Genomic DNA, 25,150 nt, shown 5'->3' on the forward strand with positions numbered 1-25,150 from the left:
TGTGGGTCCCCAGGTGTCATATTTTTTAAAGACCCAAGGCTCCCTGGGAATCAGAGTGCCCAAAGGATTCCTGTCCCAGCACGACACACTCTCCCTCTCCATTTCTGTGTGGTTTAGCCTTCCCACCAGGGGCGGAACTGCCTTCAATCCTCCCTTCTCAGTCTCTTTTCCGTTTCTAACCTGTTCAGCCTACACTCCACCCCTCTCCCCAACATCTTTAGGAGATTCGGATTTCATGATTTTGTGGTCCAAATGTCAGCTGCACACCTCAATACTTGCCTCATATGAAGAGAGTTTAGAGAGCTTATGGGAGGGGACAGGCTTCTGGCATGATGGGTTAAGCTGCTGCCTGCAGCGCCAGCATCCCACGTGGCTGCTGGTTCAAGTCCTGGCTGCTCTACTTCTGATCCAGCTCCCCGGCTAATGGCCTGGGAAGGCAGTGGAAGATGACTCAAGTTCTTGGGTCCCTGCACCCACGTGGGAGACCCAGAAGATGCTCCTGGCTCTTGGCTTCGCCCTGTTCCAGCCCCAGCTGGTGAGGGCATTTGTGATGTGAGCCAGTGGTCATTTGGGAGTGAACCAGCAGATGGAAGACCTCTCTGTTTCTACTTCTCTCTGTAATTCTGTTTTCCAAATAAATAAAATAAATCTTTTTTTTTTTTTTTTTTTTTTTGACAGGCAGAGTGGACAGTGAAAGAGAGAGAGACAGAGAGAAAGGTCTTCCTTTGCCGTTGGTTCACCCTCCAATGGCCGCCGCGGCTGGCGCGATGTGGCCGGCGCACCGCGCTGATCCGATGGCAGGAGCCAGGAGCCAGGTGCTTCTCCTGGTCTCCCATGGGGTGCAGGGCCCAAGCACTTGGGCCATCCTCCACTGCACTCCCGGGCCACAGCAGAGAGCTGGCCTGGAAGAGGGGCAACCGGGACAGAATCCGGCGCCCTGACCGGGACTAGAACCCGGTGTGCCGGCGCTGCAAGGCAGAGGATTAGCCTAGTGAGCCGCGGCGCCAGCCAAATAAAATCAATCTTAAAAAAAAAAAAAAAAAAAAAAAAAAAAAAAAAAAAAAAAATTGGCGTGGAACTAGAGTGGCCCAGCCACAGGCCTAGCCCCGAGCCCCATCCGGGGCTTGTAGCCCAAGCCTCATCCGGGGCCCTCCCCCAGAGCCCGCCCTCCTCCACCCGGAAGTGCCACAGAGAAGCGCGGTCCTCCGGGCAGTCTAGAGCGGTCATAGGCAGGCTGAGGCGGCGTAGGAGCCAGTGTGTTTGCGACGCGACAGCCTCTGGGTCCTCCCCTCTGCTCGGGTGAGTTCCCCGAAGCCGGGTTTCGGTCGCGGGTGGGCCGGCCCCCTGCTTCACCTCCTCAGGAGGAGGAGGAAGAAGCGTCCCGGCACGGCCGACGGCGGCGGTTCCCGTGGCCCGGTGCGAGGGGCCCTGCTTCGCCCCGACGCCCTGCGGACCAGGGCCCCGCGTCAGGACCCGGTGACCGAGGCCCGGGGTGAGCCGGGTCCGTGAGGCCTGCCTCGCCCTTCGGGGACCGCGCCTGCCTGTAAAGGGGAAGTGGGTGGGGGCAGCGCGGCCCGAGCTCCGAGGGCCCTGGCGGAGGGTTGGGCGGGGAGGCCGGAGCCCTGCCGTACGTCCTTGGGTGTGAAGGGCACCCGTCAAACCTGTGCGGACCGCAGCGTTCTCCCTGCGTTTCTCTCGCAGGTTTGTGGGGGGAGGGGGCGGCCGGCCCAGCTCGGCTGAGTCTGCGAGGGTTCCGACCCCCACCCCCGAAGCGGTTTTGTTATTCGTTAAGCGCATTTAGTGATTTTTTAAAGAGGGCTGTTAGCAATTACCTACTAGTTCCTCAGGGGCCTGCTTCGGAAAAACAATGAGTAATCGGAACTGGCACGTTTCTCTGGGTGGAGGCTCGAACCTTGAAAGGTGGTCAATTTTTAAACATTTGAAAATCTCGCAGGAAACTTTTACATGATTAAATGGTACTATGTGGGGGTGGTTGTTTTTTTTTCTCTTGATACCCCAACTTGAAATTAGTGGAGGTCAAATGCATTTGCGTATTTGGATCATATGATTTGGCTTTTACGTATTTGAATACTATCCATCTTTCTGTTGTCTGTTTCAGGTGGTTAATCCTCATCAGCTAGTTTCTGTAGAGTATTTGCTGGATGGGAAATAGATGGCTCGGTCGTGAGACTATAAAATGATGGGATAGTTGAACTCCTGACAGTAACTTATCCTGATCTCCCCCCACAGTGATGGTGATTGCCCTCCGGAATAGGGATGGAGGAAATACCGCCCCAGCAAGCAGCAGAATCTCCAAGGGTCCAGTTTCATTCTTTGGAGAACCAGTCTGAGTATCTGTCCCCGGAGCCTCCGTTCGCGCAGGACACCGACATGGAGCAGGGACTCACTGGGGGTAAGGCAGAGGCAACACTTCCGGCCAGAAAAGTGGGGATTGTGAGAGGGGCTCCTGGGCTTGTTACGAGAAAGGCCGGGAACTCCGAGAAGATGATGGCGGCCCCTCGAGGGAGGACGGGAAGGGAGGGCCGGAGCGGCTGCTTGTCTCCTGGTCTGGGCCTGTCTGTTAAGGACAGCGCGTTTTGCTTTAAGAAGCAGAGCGGTAGCCACTTGCTCCCCTCTGGCTATTTTTTCTTCAGGCAACCTTCATTTCATCTTGGTTACCACAGCCAAAGTGATTTCTAAGGCTTGCTGCTTTCGCTACCTGTCTCAGTCCTTGCCTGGCTCTCATTTCCTCTTCATTCAAGGCCTTTCCCTGCCCTCCCGCCTGCCTTTCACTCTGGTTCTTTCCTTGGTGACTTTGTGTGCTTTACATGCTTTGCCGCCTGCCACTCTGTTGTGACCACAGCATTAGTGACTAATGTATTTTGGTTAAGAAAGCAACCAGTTAACTCCTTGGTTGAGCACACAATGCCCTTGGGAATGCATACATATCCTACATTGACTCTACAGTCAGTTTTTGGATGGTTGGTCTGTAATTTTCTTCCTCTGTCTTGTAAGAACTGGGTTGTAGATTGCTTATGGCCAGCACCTTAAATAACTTGTGTGTCAGCAACACAGATGGAGTACCCCAGAGTGCAGGGTGCTGTGGACCCCTGCAAACGTGTGGGAAAGGTTGTGGAGACTCCTGGGAGCTTTGCATACTGGTTGTCGAGACAGGGCCCATTTATGAGAGAACGCCTTTATGGAGTTTGTAGAACAGTGTCTGCAAAGGGGTCAGACATCTCCTAAAGTACCGTGGCCCTGGAGAAGTCACCACGAGTGTTTACGCTGTGTTCATTTTCCTGTGAGGGGAACGGCACGTCATGAGAATGAGGTGGAGATGAGATTTCGTAATGAGAGCCTGCATCGCAAGTCTAAACCTGCATAAGTAGGGCCTGGACGTGGTGAGCAGGAGCGGAGCAGACACACCCAGTGCCTGAGAAATGTTTGTTGGGTTTACTAGCGTGTTGATGTGGAGGAGGATCCTGTTGACCTCTTGGGCTGGAGCGGCCTCTTCTGAAAGGGAGCCCTGGGGAGGGGCTGCTCTCACTCTCCTTTCTCCTCCCTCAGCGCCACCTGTCCCCCAGGTGCCTGCTCTTCCCCACGAGGGAAGCCCAGGAGACCAGGCAGCTGCACTGTACCAGGTGAGCTGAGGCACCCTCCACCTCTCCTCAGGAACTGCTCGTTAAGTGTGGTCTCTCCCAATCCCATCTGCAAACCTTGCCTGGAAGTTTTTTCAGTAGCAGACCCCCTTTGGGGTACTGCTCTTCTTCAGAGACCCGGACTTCACACAAACCCCTTCCCATCTCCCCAGCACCACGAGCAAGCTTGTTGCTTCTTCCTTTGTCCATGGTTCTGTGATGGGCACTTACTTGATTTTTAAGGGTTGTGGGATTTATTCTCTCGGTTCTAATCTGTTCTCCCATCTCCCCGACATAAATGCACACTGGATACCCTATCATCTTCTTCATTCTCTGGCCATGGTGTTACAGTGGCCTCATTCCCCAGAGCAGCCAGAATGTGTTATTTCAGGAGTTTGTGACATTCGAGGATGTGGCTGTGCACCTAACTCGAGAGGAATGGGGATGCCTGGACCCTGTTCAGAGGGACCTCTACAGAGAAGTGATGTTAGAGAATTATGGGAACGTGGTCTCGTTGGGTAAGGACCATCTTCCTTATTATCCAATTTACCTATATCGATTTCTTTGCTTTTTTGAGTCGGTGAGAGGTCTCTGAGGAGGTTGTTAGGGTGTGGCTCAAATTTCAGGTCTTAGAATCTCTAAATCCTCTGTCTTTAAGGTCATCTCTGGGAAGGGTAGGTAAAGTTGCATTGGGAGTGTTGAGAAGAGATGTTCTGCTGATTTTCAGTTCATGTTCCCTAGTTTTGTGGGACATCCTGTTCCTTCTTAGCAAAGGGAACCTTGCTTGTGCTTTGCCTAAGTTCTCAACCTTCCCTGTCTTTCACTGCCCCAGTAGCTTGAGAATTTCCCATTTTCCTAAGGAGAAGAAGTGCCTTTTTTTTTTTTAAAGATTTATTTATTTGTTTGAAAGTCAGAGTTACACAGAGAGAGAAGAAGAGGCAGAGAGAAAGAGAGGTTCTTCATCTGCTGGTTCACTCCCCAACTGGCCGCAACGGCTAGAGCTGCGCCAATCTGGAGCCAGGAGCTTCCTCCGGGTCTTCCCATGCGGATGCAGGGGCCCAAAGACTTGGGTCATCTTCTACTGCTTTCCCAGGCCATAGCAAAGAGCTGGATTGGAAGTGGAGCAGCCAGGCCTCGAACCGGTGCCCACGTGGGATGCTGGCACCGCAGGTGGCGGCCCCCAGAAATGCCTTTTTTTAAAGGTAGACTCAAATTGTTGAGCAGACAAAAATCCTTGTTGTTGTACCTGTTGAGATCCCCATGTTCATCTCTGAGCATGTAAGGACTTGACTCAATGTGAGTACACCTCAGTGAGGCACCTAGATGGTAATCCCTCGGGCAGCAGCAGTCTGTTACTCTAACGCAAATGGGCAATTCTCCTTCTCAGAGAGAGAGAGAGAGAAATGGGTTGGGCTGATCTGAAGCCAGGGGCATGGGTTCCGGGGCCGAAGCATTTGGCCATCTTCCACTGCTTTCTCAGACCATAGCAGAGAGCTGGATCAGAAGTGGAGCAGTGGGGACTCAGACCTGGTCCAAATGGAATGCCGGCTCTGCAGGCTGCAGCTTTACCCCTTGTGCCTTGAACGCCAGCCCGGGGTAAATTCTTACACTGATCTCTCCTTTGTTATTTTGAACAGCACTGTTAGGCAGCTTGGATCAGGGTCTGTAGTGCTGTCAAGAAGTGTCAGTCGGGGGTTTCGAAGCCCCCTTGATGTGAGCATTGTTCTTTTTTTCACTTTTCTCTTTTTTTGGCCTTTTTTCTCATCCCTTTTCATGTGGGTATTTGTATTTACACTTTTTTCCTGCTTTGCCTATGCTAGTAGCATCCAGGGTGTTGCTTTGTCTCCCTGATTGCATTCAGGATTCACAAGTTCTTCTCTTGCCCTCAGAGAAGGTTTTTAGTGTGTGTTTTCTATTCCTGGCTCTTTGATCTTTGTAGGCATACTTCTCCGTCTTCCCACCACCCGGCTTCATAGTGTGAATTCCTGCCCGGCCCTGAGTCATACCCAGGCAAGTGCTTTCTCTGGAGAAACACTTGCAGTCCTTACAGCAGGAATCTCCAAGAGATGGTCCAAGTATCGGCTTCCCATCGATATTGTTCGTCCCTCCTCGGAAACTCCTTTTCCACGATTGTAAGATATTAAACTTGATTGATGGAATAGATGCTCCCCAGGATGCCACTACCATGTAAAATTTCAGTTCCTTAAATGACCTTTGTTAAATTTCTAATATAAGGAGCCAAAGAAACCTCCATTGCAACCAGGTACGTTATGAACCCAGTTCAGAAACTGCAGTTGGTGGTCATCTGCTTGTGTTCTGAGAAACCACAGAGTTCAGCTCCAGGTCTTCAGTTATGATCTTTCTTGTTATTTTGGAATGTGAAACATGTGGTGTGCCCCTCCTTTTCTGTAGCAAACACGACCTGACCCTCCTGTGGTCCCCTGGGCTTTCCTCATGTTTCACATCATAGTTTTCTCCTTCCTTGAAATCCCTCTGACACTCTTCAGGGTCATGCCTTCCTCCCCTGGATTCTCTCTGGTGCTCTACAGATTGATGGATTTATGGTACCTTAGCACTGTCCTTGACGGAGGGGGAAATGGGAAGGCAAAAAGTTAAATTCTTTTATTTCAGGGCACAAAAATGTATGAATGTATATTTAATTTTGTAAACTGTACACTGATATATATACATATATATAAAATTGTAAACTATTGTTCATTTTACCTAATTACAGAATTTCAAACAGCTACACCTGTCTACTTTTTGGAGTAAAAACTTTGTAGTAGTCTCACAGCACAGCCTGGTATGAAACTGGACTTTTTCCCATTTCCTCTGTTTTGTCTGCACACACAGGACATACATACATGCTCACACACATCAGGCACATACGAAGAAACTCTCCTATTCAGCTTGTTTTTGTGACCTAGTCAGTAGCATCTCCTTAGCAATTAATTTTTCTAGTCCTTGGGAAATCATTTTAATACTTGTGAGTTCAGCAGACTGCACCTGAAAGTAAGCTTATACATGTATTGATTTAACTTACTGTTTGGGGTTGTAAAATAAAGGCTTTTTAACTCAGTCCCTGATGTAGCAGCCTCACTTTCTGTTTTATATCTTTTCCGCATGGCAGTAGCCTTGAATCATGTTTATCACAGACATCAGGACTCTGGTGAATTGGCTTCCACTAGAAAGCAGTCAATATATACTGTATAAACAGCTGAGTACAAAAGTCGGCAACACATAGTTTTCATTATCCAGTTTTCAAAGAATATTCTAGTCATGATAATTGAGTAACCTGCTTGAGTGTTGTAACCAAGGGAAGGTAGCTGTGACTTAGTGCCAGATCTCACATGGGTCGGTGTGGTAGGTGCCCTGTTAGATGATGGTACTAGCAATTAGCTTATCAATTCTAGTTGATGATTAGTGGGTTGATAGATTGGGAATGTTAGGTATATATCTTGTGCTTTTTGAACTTGATATCTTGGAGGACAATAGTATGTTTCCACAGTTTTCTGTAGTGTGGCATTTACTATGTGCTGATCAGCCAGTATGTTACTGAATACTATGTGTGTATCTCTTATTTAGTCCTTACCACAACCCTGTGAGTAGATGATACTATTTTATTTCTGAGGAAATAGGCAGAGAAGTTAAATGATAGGCTTGGAACCCGAATCTGTCTCTGAAACCCTTTTCCACTCTTTTTTTTCCATGCTCTTTTCCACTATTTTGTGGACAAAATTCCAACCATATAAAGAGTTTCTTATGTTTTTGATAGGTTGTACTCTGATGACAAGAAAAATTCAAAATAACCATGATAAATTGAACAGAGAGGCCAGTTTGTACATTTTGGAACCATAAACAACATGCATTCAAGAAGAAATAAAACTGTCTAAATATACATTCCACTATAGCAGGTGTCTACAAAAGAATGCTGTTGTGGAGGTGAGATTTTATTTGTGTATTTATTAAGGACCAGGAAGAAAAGCATGAAGCTTTCGGGTGACTAAAATCTTGTAAAAACTCTAGTAAAAACAACAAACCAAATAATAAGATAAATTTTAAATGCTATTTTAAAAGACTATTAGAATAATCAGAAAACTCAAGATTTAAATAGAATCAAAGATTTGAATAAAAAACTAATTTTAATTTTAAATAGAAAAAATTTAAAGCGAGTATAAAAGATATTTATTTGAAATATGAAGTGACAGAGGGATAAACACAGAACTTCCATCCACTGGGTCACTCTCCACATGCCTGCAAGAGCTGGGACTGGGCCAGGCAGGAGCCAGGAGCCAGAATCTCCATCGAGGTCTTCCTGCATGGGTGGCAGGAACCCAAAGACCAGGGCCAGTGTCTGCCTCTGCTTTCCGGATGCATTAGCAGGAAGCTAGAATGGAAATGGAGTGGAGGTTGGAACTGGCGCTCTGATACTAGATGTTGACGTCACAGTTGGCAGCTTTGACCACTGCATCATAGCATCTACTCCATAAGTGCATACTTTGAAAGCATAGAATTTTGAGTTAAATTTTGAAAACAGTCATTCAGCTCAGTGGGAAGAAAACCTGCCATTAATGCTTTAGTTGACAGTATGATAGATTAGAAAGATTACAGAGTGGGGGGCCGGCGCCGCGGCTCACTAGGCTAATCCTCCGCCTAGCGGTGCCGGCACACCGGGTTCTAGTCCCGGTCGGGGCGCCGGATTCTGTCCCGGTTGCCCCTCTTCCAGGCCAGCCCTCTGCTGTGGCCAGGGAGTGCAGTGGAGGATGGCCCAGGTGCTTGGGCCCTGCACCCCATGGGAGACCAGGAAAAGCACCTGGCTCCTGGCTCCTGCCATCGGATCAGCGCGGTGCGCCAGCCGCAGCGCACCGGCCGCGGCGGCCATTGGAGGGTGAACCAACGGCAAAGGAAGACCTTTCTCTCTGTCTCTCTCTCTCACTGTCCACTCTGCCTGTCAAAAAAAAAAAAAAAAAAAAGAAAGATTACAGAGTGGGGCTGTACTCATTGACTAATATGTTGAACAAATTATTTGATCTGACATTTTCTTCATCTGTAAAACCTAAGGCTTTTTTGGGTTGTGCCAAGGATTAAATTGGGTTATGGATATAAGTGCCTGACTTGAGTTAGTTACCTAAATATCTTGGGAAGGACAGCAAGTGATAAGAGCTATAGACCAGATATTAAGTGTGATCAGATTATACCTTTTTTTTTTTTTTTTTTTTTTTTGGACAGGCATTGTGGACAGTGAGAGAGACAGAGAAAGGTCTTCCTTTTCCATTGGTTCATCTCCCAATGGCCACTGTGGCCGGTGCACCGCGCTGATCTGAAGCCAGGAGCCAGGTGCTTCTCCTGGTCTCCCATGCAGGTGCAGAGCCCAAGGACTTGGGCCATCCTCCACTGCACTCCCTGGCCACAGCAGAGAGCTGGCCTGGAAGAGGGGCAACCGGGACAGAATCCGGCGCCCCGACCGGGACTAGAACCGGGTGTGCCGGCACCGCAGGCGGAGGATTAGCCTATTGAGCCGTGGTGCCGGCAGATTATTTCTTTATAGTAGAATTTCTTTAAATTGGATATTGATCAGACTGTTACTAGTGGTTTCAATTTTTGTTCTAAAGAGATTTACATTTCTTTGATACTAAATGATCTCTTAGATTCCTTTTATTTTTAAAGATTTATTTATTATTTGAAAGGCAGAGACAGAGAGAGAGAGAAGTCTTCCATCCACTGGTTCACTCTCCAGATGGCCACAATGGCTGGAGCTGGGCTGATCCAAAGCCAGGAGCTTCTTCTGGGTCTCACATGGGTGCAGGGACCCAAGGACTTGGAGCCATCTTCTACTGCTTTCCCAGGCCATGGCAGAGAGTTGGATTGGCAGTGGAGCAGTCAGGACTTGAACTGGCGCCCATGTGGGATGCTGGCACTGTAGGTGGCAGCTTTACCTGCTAATACCACAGCACCAGCCCCTTAGATTCCTTTGAATTTCATTAAGATTTTCATGGCGGCCTCCGGTGCTTACCACAGGCTGTGTTCTTACACTGACTGTATAGAAAGAGGAGGCAGAGCAGGCCTTCCCCATGTACACCTCAGCTCAGGCCTCATCATGCCTGGGCTGTATTGTGAATGGGGGGACAAGGAGTTGAGGGAAAAAAAGAAAAAGACTTCTATGACTAAATCCTCAGTATTCCTGACCATCCACTTTTTAATCTAACGAATTTTTTTTTTTTTATTTCTACCTTGTCCCCTGTTGTCAGTATACTTCTCTGCATGTCTGTATTTTGGAAGATTCAGTTCAGTCTTTTTTTCTAGAAGATTGTTTAAAGTCTGAGTTCTGAAATAGCACCGAGTTTGAATCTTAGGTTCACCAGTAACGACTTTGGGAAATTATTGGATCTCTCTGAATCTTAGTATTCATGTTTGTTCCTATCTGTCTGTGTTATGGTGAGGGCGAAAACTTGTAAAACTCTTGGCTTGGTACTTTGTACCTAAGTTCATAGTAAACCTTAATATTTTAATAATATAGGTGATTTTTAACCCTTAATCTGAAACTCTCTTCTGTCTTCTAAACTGCATTCTCATCACTAGCTGCCTATTAGGTGTTTTCTTTTATACTTTCCTACATTACTTTTTTTTTTTTTTTTTAATTAAAGATCTGTTTATTTGAGAGACAGGGTAACAGAGAGGGAGATCTTCCATCTACTGGCTCACTCCCCCAATGGCTACAATGGCTGGAGCTAAGTCGATCCTAAGGCAGGAGCCAGAAGTTTCTTTCCAGGTCTCCCACGTGGGTGCAGGGGCCCAAGCACTTGGGCCATCTTCCACTGCTTTCCCAGGCCATTAGCATGGAGCTTGATTGGAAGTGGAGTAGCTGGATTCCAGCTGGCACCCAATGGGATGCCAGCACCACAGGCAGAGGCTTAACCTACTATGCCGCAGTGCCGACCCCCCCATGTTATCTTTTTTTTTTTGAAGATTTATTTATTTGAAAGAGTTACAGAGAGACATAGAGTTCTTCCATCCGCTGGTTCACTCCCCAAATGGCTGCAACAGCTGGAGCTTAGCCGATTTGAAAGGCAGAGGCACAGAGAGAGAGAGGGAGGTCTTTCATCCGCTGGTTTACTCCCCAAGTGGCTGCAACAGCCGGAGCTGAGCCAATCGGGAGTCAGGAGCTTCCTACACGTTTCCCACAGCCAAAAGACTTGGCCATATTCCCCCGCTTTCCCAGGCCATAGCGGAGAGCTGAACTGGAAGAGGAGCAGCCAGGGCTCAGATGCTGGCGCTGCAGGCAGTGGCTTTACCCACTACCCCGCAGTGTTGGCCTCCCATTGTCCTTTTAAAATTGAGTACCTGTCAGTGTTTACATGGGGGCACAAAGTTGGAATTTGGTAAGTGGCTGATACAAGATATATAGTCTAGCTGCCAAAGAGTTTATAAATCAAGTAGAGATGATAATATCTGAAACATTTTAAAAATAAATCTATAAATGCCGTTATATGGTGACTTGTCAGGTAATGATAAGGGGACATTGAATGGAGAACAAATTTTTTTTTTGAGAGGGAGAAAAAGATTGCGACTGGCCCCAGTCCCACACTGACTAACTCCCCAAATGTATGGAATGGTGAGGGCTGGGCGTGGCAGAGCGTGGGAGCTGGGAACTCAGTCCAGGTCTCCCAGGTAGATGACAGGGACAGGGCCTAATTACTTCAGCATCTGCTGCTGCCTCCCAGGGTTTAAATTAGTAGATAAGGTGGAATCAAGTGCTGGGCAGGAACTCAAACCCAGGCATGCTAGTATGGAATATAGATGTCTTAATCATGGGGCCAAATGCCTGCCCTGAGAAAACTTTTTGGAAGTGATGGGCTTGAGGGAAACCTTGCATGTGTGCTTCTAGAAACTGTCTGGACTCCTCACATACAAAACTGCCATCTGACACTCTGTCCCCTCAGAAGCACACTATCTATTGCTGTGGCATTAAAAGAGAATGGATCCCGCCTGTTCATAATGCAAGCCGTGGAAAGGCCATTTTAAGTGTGGATGCACGTTTATTGCCCTTTCCTAGCTGTACTGTTTCAGTTCATGGTTTATAGCTGTCTGCAGTTATGTGAGGTCCTCGAGGGGATGGACCTTTTGCTTGGGCTTTCCTCCTTTGCCTACTTTGTACACAGGAGGCACTTCATGGGTGCTTGTCAAAGAAATGAGTGTAAGTGTCTTATGGATAGGGATGTGTCACATTATGTTTCCTCATGTGCACTGAAACTGAGTGTTTCTTGAGATTTGTCCTTGGAATATTCATTGTCTTAACTGATGCTGTTGCTACAGTTTAGCTCACCATGCAACAGGTGCTTGGGTTTCACCTTTTTTTGGTCCCTTCACATTATGTTAATGACCTACCTCCCTGTTAGTACTTGAAGACCAGATCTAATACAGATATTGATTTTCAGACTCAGTTGGAGAGTGGTAATAACTTTTGTGAAGACACCCATGCATAATTTCTCTTGTGAATGGTGTTTAAATGAATTTTTCTGCTTCAAGTTATTAATTTGCCCCTTAACAGAAATCTGAGCTCCTTGTTGAAGATCTTTACCTTCCTCACTGCAGGCCATTTTATTTATTTTTTATTTTTTTTAAGTTTATTGAAAAATGCAATAGAAGAAGCAAGACCAAATACATATCTAAACACTACAATCATTTCTCTTACTACAAAAGGCTCCAGGCCATTTTAATCAATGTCTTCTCAGAATTTACCTTCTCTCCCTATTTATCATTAAGTTAAAAGAGAAAGTGTGGTGTGACATTTTGGGATACACTGCCATATCCTATTTCCTTCTTTGTGAGCAGGATTTCCAATTTCCAAGCCTGTGGGATCTCCCAGCTGGAACAAGATCTACAGGTCTTTGATCTGGAAACTAAGAATAGAGAAGTCTTAAGAGAGGACTACTCAGGTGAGAGTAAGGCAGAATCAATCAGATGAAATTAGTCGGCAAGTGAAGTCCAATTGTTGAACCAAGCTGTGTCTGCTTTGGCACTCAGGGTGAAGAGCTCTGCCTGTACCAGAATGGAGAGCTCCTGCGTTGTCCCTGCAGTTTAGGTTGACCCTTTTCCATTTACTTAGCTCCTTATGCACAAGTTGTTCTAGGTCCCTGTTGAAACTGCTGAAATAAAATTCTTTTGAACTATTTCTCTTTTGAAGCACCTTGACTGGTTATCTTATACCGCTGACCATGCCCTGTTTCTGCCACACTCTGAATCATTTCCTACCTCACTGCTCCTGTTCATGCCTTTCCATTGGCTGTTGAGATTTTGCGCCTGTTTTTTTTTTTTTTTTTCCAGAGTATTTAAACTTCTTTTAGCCTTGTTGATGCTGCATTATTTAGATTTTTCCTTTCGGGTTTACTTTTTCTAAGCACAGGGTACAGATTACATTTGCATTTTCTATTTATATATTGTATCAGATGGAGAGACCACAGAAGAAAACAAGCTGTTGATTCCTAAGCAGAACATTTCGGAAGAAGTACATTCATACAAAACAAGAGTAGGAAGACTCAAACAGGATATTGCCCACGTGCCTGAGACTAGAGAAGTGTATAAGTCTGAGGACAGATTAGAAAGGCTTCAAGAAATCCTAAGGAAATTTCTCTTCCTGGAGAAAGAATTTAGGCAAATAACAATCAGCAAGAAAACCCTCACCAGTGAGAAGAACAATGAATGTAATGACCCAGAAAAAAGCTTCAGTCTGGACTCCACCCTTGATACAGATCAGAGAGTTCTTAGAATACAAAATGTTGATGACAATAAATACGACACAGACTTCAACCAGAACTCAACTGCTGATAAACATGAACATGTAAGTCAAGCACAGAGTTTTCATAGTGACTATAAAGAAAGCTTAATGGACATTTCCCACTTTAGTAAGTGGGAGAACATTCCTACTACTGAGAAATCCTATAAATGTGATGAATGTGGGAAAACCTTCCATCAGAGCTCAGCCCTTACTCGACATCAGAGAATCCATACTAGAGAGAAACCCTACAAGTGTAAAGAATGTGAAAAATCTTTTAGTCAGAGCTCAAGTCTTAGTCGACATAAAAGAATACACGCTAGAGAAAAACCCTATAAATGTGAAGTATCTGATAAATCCTGTGAAGTGTCAGATAAATCTTGTAGGCAGAGCTCTGATATCACTCAGCATAAGAAAAGTCACTCCAGAGCCAAATCTTACAAATGTAACAGCTGTGAAAGAGTCTTTAGTCGTAGTGTACACCTTACTCAACATCAGAGAATTCACAGAGAGATGCCCTGTAAATGTACAGTGTGTGGCAGTGACTTCTGTCATACTTCATACCTAATAGAACATCAGAGAATCCATCATCAAGAAAAATCCTATGAGTATAATGAAAGTGAGTTAGCCTATGCTAAACATCAAGGAATTCATTTCAGAGAAAAGCCGTATACATGCAATGAGTGTGGAAAAGACTTCAGATTGAATTCACATCTTATTCAGCATCAAAGAATTCATGCAAGAGAAAAGCCACATGAATGTAATGAGTGTGGAAAAGCTTTCAGTCAAACCTCATGCCTTATTGAGCATCACAAGACACATAGGAAGGAGAAGTCATATGAATGTAATGATTATGAGGAAAGTCTTAGTTACAGTTCAGATCTTACCCTGCAACAAGAAGTCCTTACCAGAGAAAAAACCTTTGATTGTGATGCCTGGGAAGAGAACATCAGTCAGAGATCACACCTGGTTCAACATCAAAGAATCCATACCAAAGAGAAACCTTATGAATGTAATGAACGTGGGAAGACATTTACTCAAGTTCAGACCCCTTTCAACATCTGAGAGTTCACTCCTGGGAGAAATCATGTGTGTACTGAATGTGGTGAATCCCCTCACTCATAGCTCAGCCCTTATTCCACATCAGAGAGTTCACACCAGAGAGAAACCTGATTGCGATGACTGTACGAAAGCTTTTGCTGTTAAACTCTTCATTGCCTCCTGCAAGTTCATACAAGCAAGAAAATGTATGAATTTATTGAGTGTGGTGAATTCTTCCTGCTATTTTCATATCTTGGTCACAGTTGGAGAATTCACTGTGGAGTGGTTTCATTACTGAGTGTGAAAAAGTCATCATTCAAACTCTTGTTCAGTATCAAATTCATGCCAGCAGAAATGTTGTGAATGTAATAAATATGTGTGCGTGTGAAGAGATTCTGTCATAACCCAACAGTGATTCAGCATCAATCTGTGCCCAAGAAAAGTCATTTAAATACAGTAAATGTGGTCAGTCTGTCAGGACTTTATCAAGTCTTTCTTAGAATGTCTGTACCAGATGAGAATCTGATACAATGCAAATGAAAAATTGTCACTGTATCTTGGGCTTTACCTACCATTTAAATATTGGAGAGAAAATTCTTGATTATTTTTATGTGAAATTATTAGGGTTTAATTCCAATATTTTTCATTGCAGAAGAATTTAGTTAGAGGGGTGACTTGGTGAATGAAACTCAGTTTTCTCATGGCATTTTATTTAATATAAAGATATTCTAAGTGGTTATGTATATTTTATTTATAGAATTCATTTACTGAGCTCATTTTTGAGCTATTTTTATTTTAATATGACCTATAAACATTTTATTTTTCCTGAAATTGCTTCTTACTCAAACTTTCCTTAAGATATTGTTAATGCATCGATGTTAAAAACATGTCAACTTCTGGAAAGTAGATCAGTTAGCATTCTCTGCTCTTAGCCCAAGTTCTCTCCAAAACAGACATTTAGGCCTGCTCTTAAGCCACAATACTTGGATTCCTGTTGATTTTTTCATTCTTGTAAGCATCTTCAAATGATGATTTCCTCCTGGTTTTAAGCTTTTCACCAGCAGATTTTCTGTCCCTACTTGATGTTGCTGGTCTGGTGTTTTCTTTCCTAAAGCAAAGCATCTTTTTAAAGGAATTGAATTTGCACGTCCAGACCATCCTTATGTATGAAGGATTCTGTTTCCTTGAGTTTGTGGCTGACTAAACATTTCAACTGAATAAGGGTATCTATGAGCCAACAAGACTCCTTGGGGCCTGTCTATATTCATTCAGTGCCTATTCTGCATGTCTAAGTTTAGAATTCTTAATGTGCTTCTATTGAAGGCCAGCAGAATGCTCAGGTCTGCTGTTGATAGGGCAAAGAACATAAATGAGAAAAAACCAGAGTGTTTCGTAAGGGAATGCAGCCTTCCAACAAACATGTTGCTATCATGTAATAGCTCTAGAGACAATATTTCAAGAGAGTGGTTTGGATCCTTTCTCTGATTTCCCTTCATCAATCCAGGACAGTGTTTGAAATGTGGGCTTTGTGTATAATCATCATTTTTGTATTTTAATAGAATCTATAGTCCGTATAAAAGAACATGACTTTTTTGAGCGATAAAAGTGGTCACAGATGTTGTTAGCTCCAGAGAGTTTAGATCACTTTTGTATACCTAAAAAGAGTTCATGATTCTTTAGGTGTTGTCAAAGCATTTTATTATATTCATATTTTTCCATCTTAAGCTTCATAGCATTTTGTGAATAAAACAAGTGTTACTAAAATTCTAGTTGTCCAGCAGTTGAGGCTTTCATAGTTCAGGTGTTAATATTTACTAGGAATCCTCAGCAAATATATAAAAACTTACTGCTCATACTGTGAGCCTCTTATGGCTAACCTAGTATAGTTCTGCCACTGTATTTTACTCTGCTCCTATCCTAAGCACAGGATCTTAATCAGGGCAAGATAGGGATCTAAATGAAATTGACCTTGAAATAAAAACAAATGAAAAATGCATGACTTTTTTTCTGTCAAACATGTATACCTTATAGACACCACCAATCACCTCTGATGACTATGAAACAGGATTGATTAATCCACAAATAGAACATGTAAAAATCATATGTATGCTTTTTGCTTAGGAATGTTCTTTTGTACTTCCACTTGAATAAAGGTGTACTTGAATTTTCTGACAATCTGTTTCAAAGAAAATCTGAAGGCCTCAGCTAGAAGCATTTGGGAATCTTGGAATCACCTTCCTGACTGCAACTCAGATCCTCTGAAACTTGATTCACAGTAAGAGTTAATCATCCTAATTGTATTGATACCAAGCTTTCTTTTCTACAGACCTCTGGAATAAAAACTGATCGTATTTAAAGGGTTATTTAGTTGGGATGTTGTCAGTACATAAGAGTAAATCCTTCAAGGTTTCAGTAGAAGTAGGCAGAATATAAAACACATTTTTAAAAGTGAGAAACCAAAATAATGCAACTTACCTGTTTAAGCAGATGTTTAATTGGTTCAATGGAATTTATGCCCTTACTCTTTTTTTTTTTTTTTTTTTTTTTTAAGGATTTATTTATTTGAAAAGTAGAATTACAGAGAGAGGAAGAGAATCTTCCATCCACTGGTTCACTCCCCAAATGGCTACAACATTCCAGGGCTGGGCCAGGCTGAAGCCAGGAGCCAAGAGCTTCTGGGTCTCCCATGTGGGTGCTGGGGCCCCAAGCACTTGGGCGATCCTCCACTGCTTTTCAAGGTGCATTAGCAGGGAGCTGGATCAGAAGTAGAGCAGTGGGGACTTGAACCAATGTCCATATGGGATGCCAGCATTGCAGGCATCTGCTTTACCTGCTACACCAAAATGCCTTTTTGGTCTTGAAAGGGGAGGGAAGAGAAGAAATCTAATAGGGGGATACTATTTTTTAAAAAATTTATTTATTTGAAAGGCAGAGTTACAGAGGGAGAGAGACGTCTTCCATCTACTGGTTCACGCCCCAGATAGCTACAGTGACTGGAGCTGCACTGATAAGAAGCCAGGAGCCTCCTCCGGGTCTCCCATGCAGGTGCAAGGACCCAAGGACTTGGACCATCTTCTGCTTTCCCAGGCCATAGCAGAGAGCTGGATCAGAAGAGGAGCAGCCGGGACACGAACTGGTGCTCATATGGGATGCCGGTGCTGCAGGCCACGGCTTTAGCCCACTATGCCACAGTGCTGGCCCTGGGACACCAAATTTTTTTTTTTTTTTTGACAGAGTGGACAGAGAGAGAGAGAGAAAGGTCTTCCTTTACTGTTGGTTCACCCTCCAATGGCCGCCGCGGCCGGCGCTCCCATGGGGTGCTGGGCCCAAGCACTTGGGCCATCCTCCACTGCACTCCCAGGCCACAGCAGAGAGCTGGCCTGGAAGAGGGGCAACTGGGACAGAATCCGGTGCCCCGACTGGGACTAGAACCTGGTGTGCTGGCGCCGCAGGTGGAGGATTAGCATATTGAGCTGCAGCGCTGGCCTGGGACACCAATTTTATCTACTGTCTCTCCACCCACCTACAGGCACATGTATGTATGTATGTAGATATTTAAGCTCAGTTCTCACAATCTTTTAAGGGCACCAGCTCCATTTTGTAGAGGAAGTGAGGGGTAGAGAAGTTAAAGAACTTGTTAGCGTTAAAGAACTAGTAACTTGTCAAAGCAAATTAGCTCAAACTCAGTTCTGTTTGAGCCAAAGCTTCACAGCATCGTGATGGTACTCTATACATCTGAGAATCCAGAGCTTTCCTTTCATAGCTCTGTTCCTTATCACATCCCCAGTGTTTCACTGTTGCGTTTGCAGCTGATTCCAAAGGTTCCTGGAGCTCTCTGGGATACTAGCAGAGAATATGTTGAAGTTAATTTAAGGAGCTGGTCATACCCCTTCTTGAAATAACTTCATAGTAACAAGTCAAAACTCCCAAATTCACGTCTCCTGCCAAGACACCCTGCTCCCATCACTAGATTGACGCTTCCATTTCTTCGTGCCCCAGATGTGTTCTTATTTTGCTGCTAAGAACTTGGCTGATGACATGGATCTTCACCAAGATTTTTTTTTTCTTTACCAAGATTTATTATCACCTCTGGTTATAGTGTAAGAGGGTCTTCAAAAAGTCCATGAAAAAGTGTCTTATGAAAATATGCATGTATTTCAAACACTTTACAACAAAAAAGTTAACCTTTTAATTCCATGTTCATGAGCTTTTTGAAGAATTCTCACATAGGAAGTAGTGGAATCTCAGAAGGCATTCACGAGCAGACGTTTAGCAGTGCAGGACTAGCCTGGAGGAGGGACCCGGGATTTGAGAGCTTTCCTGTGGCTGGACACAATGGGAGGCGTCCTGGGCTGCGCGGGAGCTGCTCCTGGCAGCTGAAGTCCACAACCGGACGGCTGTCTCTTCTAGCATTCGCATCATAAGGCATCACCTCTTGCACTCGCATCAAAATACCGGTGTGTGGAGGAACTGATGTTCAATCCAGGACTGTAAGATGATTGCAGATAGTGCCCTGTACAAGTGAAAAATGCTGGACTTTTAACTATATTTTGCTAACATCTCCCATTGTCTTCACTTGTAAAAAATGGTTAGCCTTCTGTACTTCATTTATGTTTATAAATTTACAACTTGGGCATAACTGAAAGTGTCTTGTCTTTTTTTTCCTCTCATTTGCTCAAGTTACAAATCCCCGCACACACGCACTTCATCCTGCACGGGTAGTTTGAGGCCCGGCCGTGGTTTGAGCAGGCCAGGCTTCAGATGCCGCCTCCTGGCCTGCACGTGCAGCTGCTGGCTCCTGAGCTGGCAGGAAATAGGCTTGCGAGGATCCCTGAGAGAATGTTGGTTTAAGGGCTCTGTTCTCTTCAGTTTCACAGCAAACCCCTAATACCCGTCCTCCCCGCATCACAGGGGCCTGTGGCGGATCTGCTGGCCTGACAGGCGTGTGGATCTTCGCCCCCTCTCCAGCGCCCCGCAGAGGCTGGTCTTCATGTCCACGCTGCGGGCCCTGCAGGGTCAGCCCGGCCTGCGGCCGCTAAGGAAAGCAGGGCTGGGCGGGAGTCACGGGGAGGGCGCCCGGGGCTCCCGGACGGTGGGACGGGGAAGTGGGAGCAGTCCCTCCGGCAAGGCCGTGCACACCCGCCCGGCTGTGGACTTGTGGACTGCGCTCCTCCGTGGCCCTCGGGAGCCTGCGATCGAGATGAGACCTCCAAGCCGCCTAGACGGGACCCGGAAGTGCACGCGGACCCCCGGGGATCCGCGCCTCTGCCGCGGAGACCGCGCCGTTCCTCGCCTCGGAGCGCCTGGGGCGCGGTGCCGGGGTGAGTGGGCGAGGGCGGCGGCTCAGCGGGAGGACGCGGAGGGCGTGGGCTGCTGGTGTGGGGCGGCGGGGGTGCGAGGCCCCCTGCGACTTGCGTCCCTGCGGCCAAGGGCGCGGGTCAGGGCGTCCACCTTTCCTGGCTGGAGGAAGAATGACGCTGGCCTCCCCGCGTCTGGGGGTGCCTTTTGGGGTGGCTTCACCCACCATCTCTCTAATGTCTGTCCTCTCTCCCCCCTTTCCCGAAGTGACTGCCAGTCCCTTGGGTCTCGGTCTGAAGGAGTTTAGGAGAAGATGTTGGTGTTGAGGCAGCACAAGCTGGAGTAGACCCCGTGCCTGGAGGAGCTGCCCACGATGTCCCTGGAGTCCACGCGCCTCCAGAGCAGGATCCTCGAAAGAGCAAGGCTGCGGAGCTGACCTAGCTGACTTACCCTCTGTCTTCCGAGTTTATTTGTTCTTTCAAAGCAGCGGTCCCAGACCCAGTGGGCAAGATTAAACTTGCACGTGGGGTCGTCCTGGAGCAAGACTGCTGGCTGTTTTGGTTTTCGTGTTTTTAAACCAGAAGTTCTGGCAGGCGAATAAAGCCTGTAGCTGGTGTTTCCTCCGTGTGGAGCCGTCCTGCGGCAACGCTGCAAAGCCCCCTCACTCCGGCTCCTGTTAATTTGCTTGGTCGTTTAGAGAAACACTGAAAGCTGTGTGAATAAACTAGTGAGCCCAGAAGTGTGTCCCATACTCCAAGAACCAGGAACAGAGGGGGGTCCACTCTGCAAACTCTCCATCACTAGGGAGATACACTTTTCTACCCAAGACAGACGTTCCACAGTACTTCCTTGTCTGTGGAATGCAGTAGACAGCTATGTGCTGGTGGAAAATGCGGTTAAACTGTTCATGTCATTTTTTATGTCAGTCCGCCATCATGTCATTACCCGGTATAAGGTCATTTTTAAAAATGGAGTTGAATTATTTAATTGTGAGACAAAGGTTTAGAAAATCCACCTCATGGACTTGGCAATGACTTGTTAAGGGGATTTTCTTTGACACATTTAGTTTCTAATTATGGTTTGGGCTTTTTTTTTTTTTTTTTTTTTTTTTTTTAAGGGCGAGAGACAGAGCTCCCATCTGCTGGTTCACTCTTCAAATGCCTACACAAGCTGGAGTAGACCAGGGCTGAAGCTGGAAACCGGAAACTCAGTCTGGCAGCCATCACTGGTACTTCTCAGGATCTGCTGGAAGCTGGAGTCAGGACCCAGAGTCAGAAATCAAACCCACGGACTCCAGTGTGGGAGGCAGGCGTCTTAATGACTAGGCTAGTTGCTTGCTCCCCAGGTTACTGTTTAGCTCAGCGAGTATTCATTGGGAGATTATTATGAGGTGCAGAGACTAGATTGAGAGAAAGCCTAACTCTGATCCACCCACAAACGGTTAATTTGGCATTGTCAACAATGAAACTCTGTGAGACAGTAAGCAGCCTTGAAGTTTATAAGCGATCAGTGCGAATTGGATATTGGCCCAGGAAGCCTTAGAAGAGCAGGAGTTTGACCTTGAACAGAAAGTAATAAAGGAACCAGGTGTTACATGAGGGGAATGAAGCCTTGCCAGGTTCCTTCTAAGATTCCAAGTGCCCTTGTTAATCTGCCTACAAGACTTGCTTACTCAAAGTGCCCGCTGGCTTCACATACTCCACAAGCCACATTCATCTTGCCGCCTCATAAACACATCAAGACTGGTGTATGCACAGGGGCATGCTGGAGACGCCCTAGCCACCACTGTGCCTCTGTGTCCTTTCCCCGCTCGCATCATCGTCTGCTGTGTTCTTGGCAGTCCCAACCCCACACATCCCGAGGTTCACGTGGGATGTCAGCACCACGGGAAGTGGCCCCACTGCTGCACAGGGCGCGGTTCTCCGTGGAGCTTCTGAAGACGACTCAGGGCTGTGAGGGAGAGAACACACAGATGTGGGAGATGTGACTTGATGGCTCAACAGTAGGCGCGGTTGGCATGATCACCTGTGCTTCCGGTTCTCACCACTTGTGATGGTTTTCTCAGCTGCTGTTCAGTTCTCAGTGCAAGGCGCTGCTGCTCTTCCATCCAAGCCAGTTTTCCGAAAGTTAACTGGCTTCACTCTGAACGCATTTTTTTTTTTTTTTCCAGCCCTTACTCTCTGGACCCCTCAGTATTTTCTGTTTGTGAGCACTCCTTGGAATGCTCCTTAGTTTTGGAAGTGTCACTTTTTCCTGGTCTGTTTCTTGCGTTCTTAGAGCCTTTACCTGCTCCTGTTTCTCCAGCTGGTTCCTAACACTAATTTTCCCCAAGACCATTCTCCCTCATCTCTCTGGTTACTGTCATACGTTGCCTTGGCTGCCGGCTCACTCCTGAATACCAGATGTTCCTAGGCGTTCGTAGGTGCGTTTCTGAGCTCATCCTTTCTGACACCTGCCTGCCTTCCTGTGTCTGCCTTGGTTAACCGGAGTCCTTCCCTCCATGTTCAGTTGGTCACCAAATCCTATCAGTCCCTGCCCCCGTACCACCACCAGGGAAACCTGATTGTGTCATCTATCGCTGCCGCTTCTTTTTCCCCCTCTCTAGGCTGTCCTCCACACTGCTGTCAGAATGAACTGCTTTGGAATAAAATTGGTTGTATTATGCTTTGCATGCAGGGTGAAGTTGAAAATCCCAAGTGTGGCTTGTACGTGTCTATTGGGGTGGGCACTTATATGCCGCAGTGGTTAAGATGCTGCTTGGGATGCTGACCCCATATCAGAGCCTTGGTTTGAGTGCCAGCTCCGCTCCTGATTTCCGCTTCCTGCTGACGTGCGCCCTCAGAGGCAGCAGGTGATGGCTCAGGTACCCATGTGGGAGACCCAGATTGAATTATTGGCTCCTGGCTTCAGCCTGCCCATCCCTGGCTTTTTGTAGGCATTTGGGGAGTAACTTGTGGGTGGAAGATCTATATCTGTCTGCCTTTCAAATGAATAATAAAAGAAAAAAAAAACTCAGCAAAACTATTTAAAAAGTATTATCTGACTCTTCTGTTTCTCTGCTGTATATCCTATTGCCCACCCATAACATATACATTTTTTTAAAATTTATTTTATTTATTTGAAAGATAGAGTTACAGAGAGAAGTAGAGACAGAGAGAGAGAGAGGTTTTCCATCTGCTGGTTCATGCCCCAAATGACGGCCAAAGCTGAGCTGATCCAAAGTCAGGAGCTTCCTTCTGCGTCTCCAATGTGGGTACAGGGGCCCGAGGACTTGGGCCATCTTCCACTTGCTTTCCCAGGCCATAGCAGAGAGCTGGATCAGAAGTGGAGCAGCCGGGACTAGAACCGGTGCCCATATGGGATGCCAGCATTTCAGGAAGTGGCTTTACCCGCTACGTCACAGTGCCGGTCCCAGAGGGCTTTTTACAAATAGTCTCTTTGGGACCTCCGATGATTTATAACTTCTTTTAATGGGGTAGAACTTCCTTTTAGTGAATTGTTGGGAAATAACAGGGTGCGTTGTTAAGCAGCTAATGAGTGGGGTTGGAGGAAAAGAAATGGGAGACATCTGGAGATCGAGGCATTTAGAGAAGGGGTAAACAGAACGGGACCCACATAAAGACATATGTGTGGGGCCGGCGCCATGGCCTGGGATAGCAGTGGAGGATGGCCCAAGTGCTTGGGCGCCTGCACCCACATGGGAGACTAGGAAGAAGCACCTGGCTCTGGTTTCAAATCGGTGTAGCTCTGGCTGTAGTAGCCATTTGGGGTGTGAACCAACGGAAGGAAGACCTTTGTCTCTCTCTCTCTTACTGTCTGTAACTCTACCTGTCAAATAAAATCTTTCAAAAAAAAGAAGACATGTGTTTGCGTGCACACATGTACCCCTAAACATACATCAAGGGGCAATGGTGGCCGGCGCCGCGGCTCACTAGGCTAATCCTCCGCCTGCAGCACCGGCACCCCAGGTTCTAGTCCCGGTTGGGACGTCGGATTCTGTCCTGGTTGCTCCTCTTCCAGTCCAGCTCTCTGCTGTGGCCCGGGAAGGCAGTGGAGTATGGCCCAAGTCCTTGGGCCCTGCACCCCATGGGAGACCAGGAGGAAGCACCTTGCTCCTGGCTTCGGATCGGCGCAGCTCCGGCCGTAGCGGCCATTTGGGGGGTGAACCAATGGAAGGAAGACCTTTGTCTCTGTCTCTCTCACAGACAGTGTTGCTTAGCATGGCATGGGGTGAGGAAATGTCGGCACTCGAATCCCATTGAAACTGATCGGGATCAGACTCGAGGACATTAACAGCGTCAGCGGGAAGGCAGAGACAGGATCAGGATGTGCATTGTGGGTAGAAGCAGCTGGTTTACTGAGTGGGTGTGAGGGCAGTGAAGGGAGGCACTAATGTTGTCATATCCTTCCCCTACTGTTACTTTGAAAAGTGTTACAGAACAGTTATAAAAATATATCAAATACTCATATAACAAAAAAGAGGAGAGGTTTAGGTGCATTTGATCTTAAGAGACTGGTACAAGAACTTCTGGGAAATGTCCTTTGAAATAACTGCAGATCTGTGGCTGGTTCATAAATACTTCTCATCTCAGTAGATGGGAGTACCATCTCCCCAGCTGCTCAACCCAGGGAGGAGCCTTTGTCTGTGTCCTGTCTGTATCTGTCAGTAGCCCTGTTGGCGTGACCATGGTCATTTCTCAAGATCTGAGTACTGCCGAGCACCTCCTCTCTACCGCCTGCATCCAAGTCCCCGTCACTCTCGCCAGAATGCTTGCGACAGCCTCTTGGCTGATTGCCTTTCTCATCCTTTTGCCTCCCTGCATCCTCTACCCAACATTGCAGCTGGCGAGGAACCACTAGATCTCGCCTCTTCCTCTGGTCAAAGCCCTCCAGGAGTTTCCCATCTCACTCAGTAAGAGCCTCAAACCTCTTGAGAGACACCTCCAGCGTTCTGTGGTCTCTCATCCCCTCACGGTGTCTCTGACCTCGTTTCTTAATCCTCTTCCCCTTGCTCACTTCTTCCAGCGACACTGGTCTCCTCCAACACCCAAGACCTTTGCACTTGCTGGTTCTTCCTGTGTGTAATGCTCTTTCCCAAGATGCCCTTATCTCCTTAAGTCTTGGCTGACATGTCGTTCTCCTAGTGAGTCTTTGACCATGGCGTTGAAAATTACAGCCCTGTCCCCACCCCTGCCCACCCCTATAGGCACTCTAATCTTTGGTCCTTGCTTTTTTTTCTCTATAGCACTTTCATCACTCTGGTATAGGATGTGATTCACATAGTTTACTATCTGCAACCCCTACTTAAAGGAAAGGTTTTAGCCGGCAGGATTGTTGTCTGCTTTGTTTCCCAACGTATCTCAGAGCCCAGAACCATCTCTGGCATGTTGCTGGGGCCCTG

At 46.5% G+C, this 25,150-nt stretch overlaps 3 protein-coding genes and 1 non-coding gene across 4 annotated transcripts in view; all 4 read left to right on the plus strand.

Moving 5' to 3' along the window:
- The first annotated feature begins 1,160 nt into the window (after positions 1-1,160).
- ZNF655 (zinc finger protein 655) lies at positions 1,161-16,626 on the plus strand. The gene is given in 7 exon segments (XM_089320955.1): positions 1,161-1,299; positions 2,251-2,413; positions 3,568-3,641; positions 4,030-4,156; positions 12,471-12,488; positions 12,491-12,574; positions 13,085-16,626. Coding segments are annotated over 6 exon segments (1,830 nt in total). The 5' UTR covers positions 1,161-1,299; positions 2,251-2,277; the 3' UTR covers positions 14,476-16,626.
- Positions 2,276-25,150, plus strand: part of ZSCAN25 (zinc finger and SCAN domain containing 25) — a 49,071-nt gene continuing 26,196 nt past the window's right edge. Inside the window, exon 1 of the mRNA XM_008248913.4 lies at positions 2,276-2,413. The gene's annotated coding sequence lies outside the window, so the exon portion shown is untranslated. The remainder of the gene's footprint in view (positions 2,414-25,150) is intronic.
- On the plus strand, positions 9,636-9,769 carry LOC127491510 (small nucleolar RNA SNORA51). Its single transcript, XR_007920231.1, has one exon. It is a non-coding gene; the product is annotated as a small nucleolar RNA SNORA51 (small nucleolar RNA).
- LOC149120336 (uncharacterized) lies at positions 17,358-22,781 on the plus strand. Its single transcript, XM_089320954.1, has 2 exons — positions 17,358-19,772; positions 20,017-22,781. The coding sequence occupies exons 1-2, from the start codon at positions 19,442-19,444 to the stop codon at positions 20,073-20,075; spliced, it is 390 nt and encodes a 129-aa protein (XP_089177080.1). The 5' UTR covers positions 17,358-19,441; the 3' UTR covers positions 20,076-22,781.

This window comes from Oryctolagus cuniculus, chromosome 19, assembly GCF_051225735.1.
Source record: "Oryctolagus cuniculus isolate XC-2025 breed Fujian yellow rabbit chromosome 19, ASM5122573v1, whole genome shotgun sequence".
Lineage (NCBI taxonomy): Eukaryota > Metazoa > Chordata > Mammalia > Lagomorpha > Leporidae > Oryctolagus > Oryctolagus cuniculus.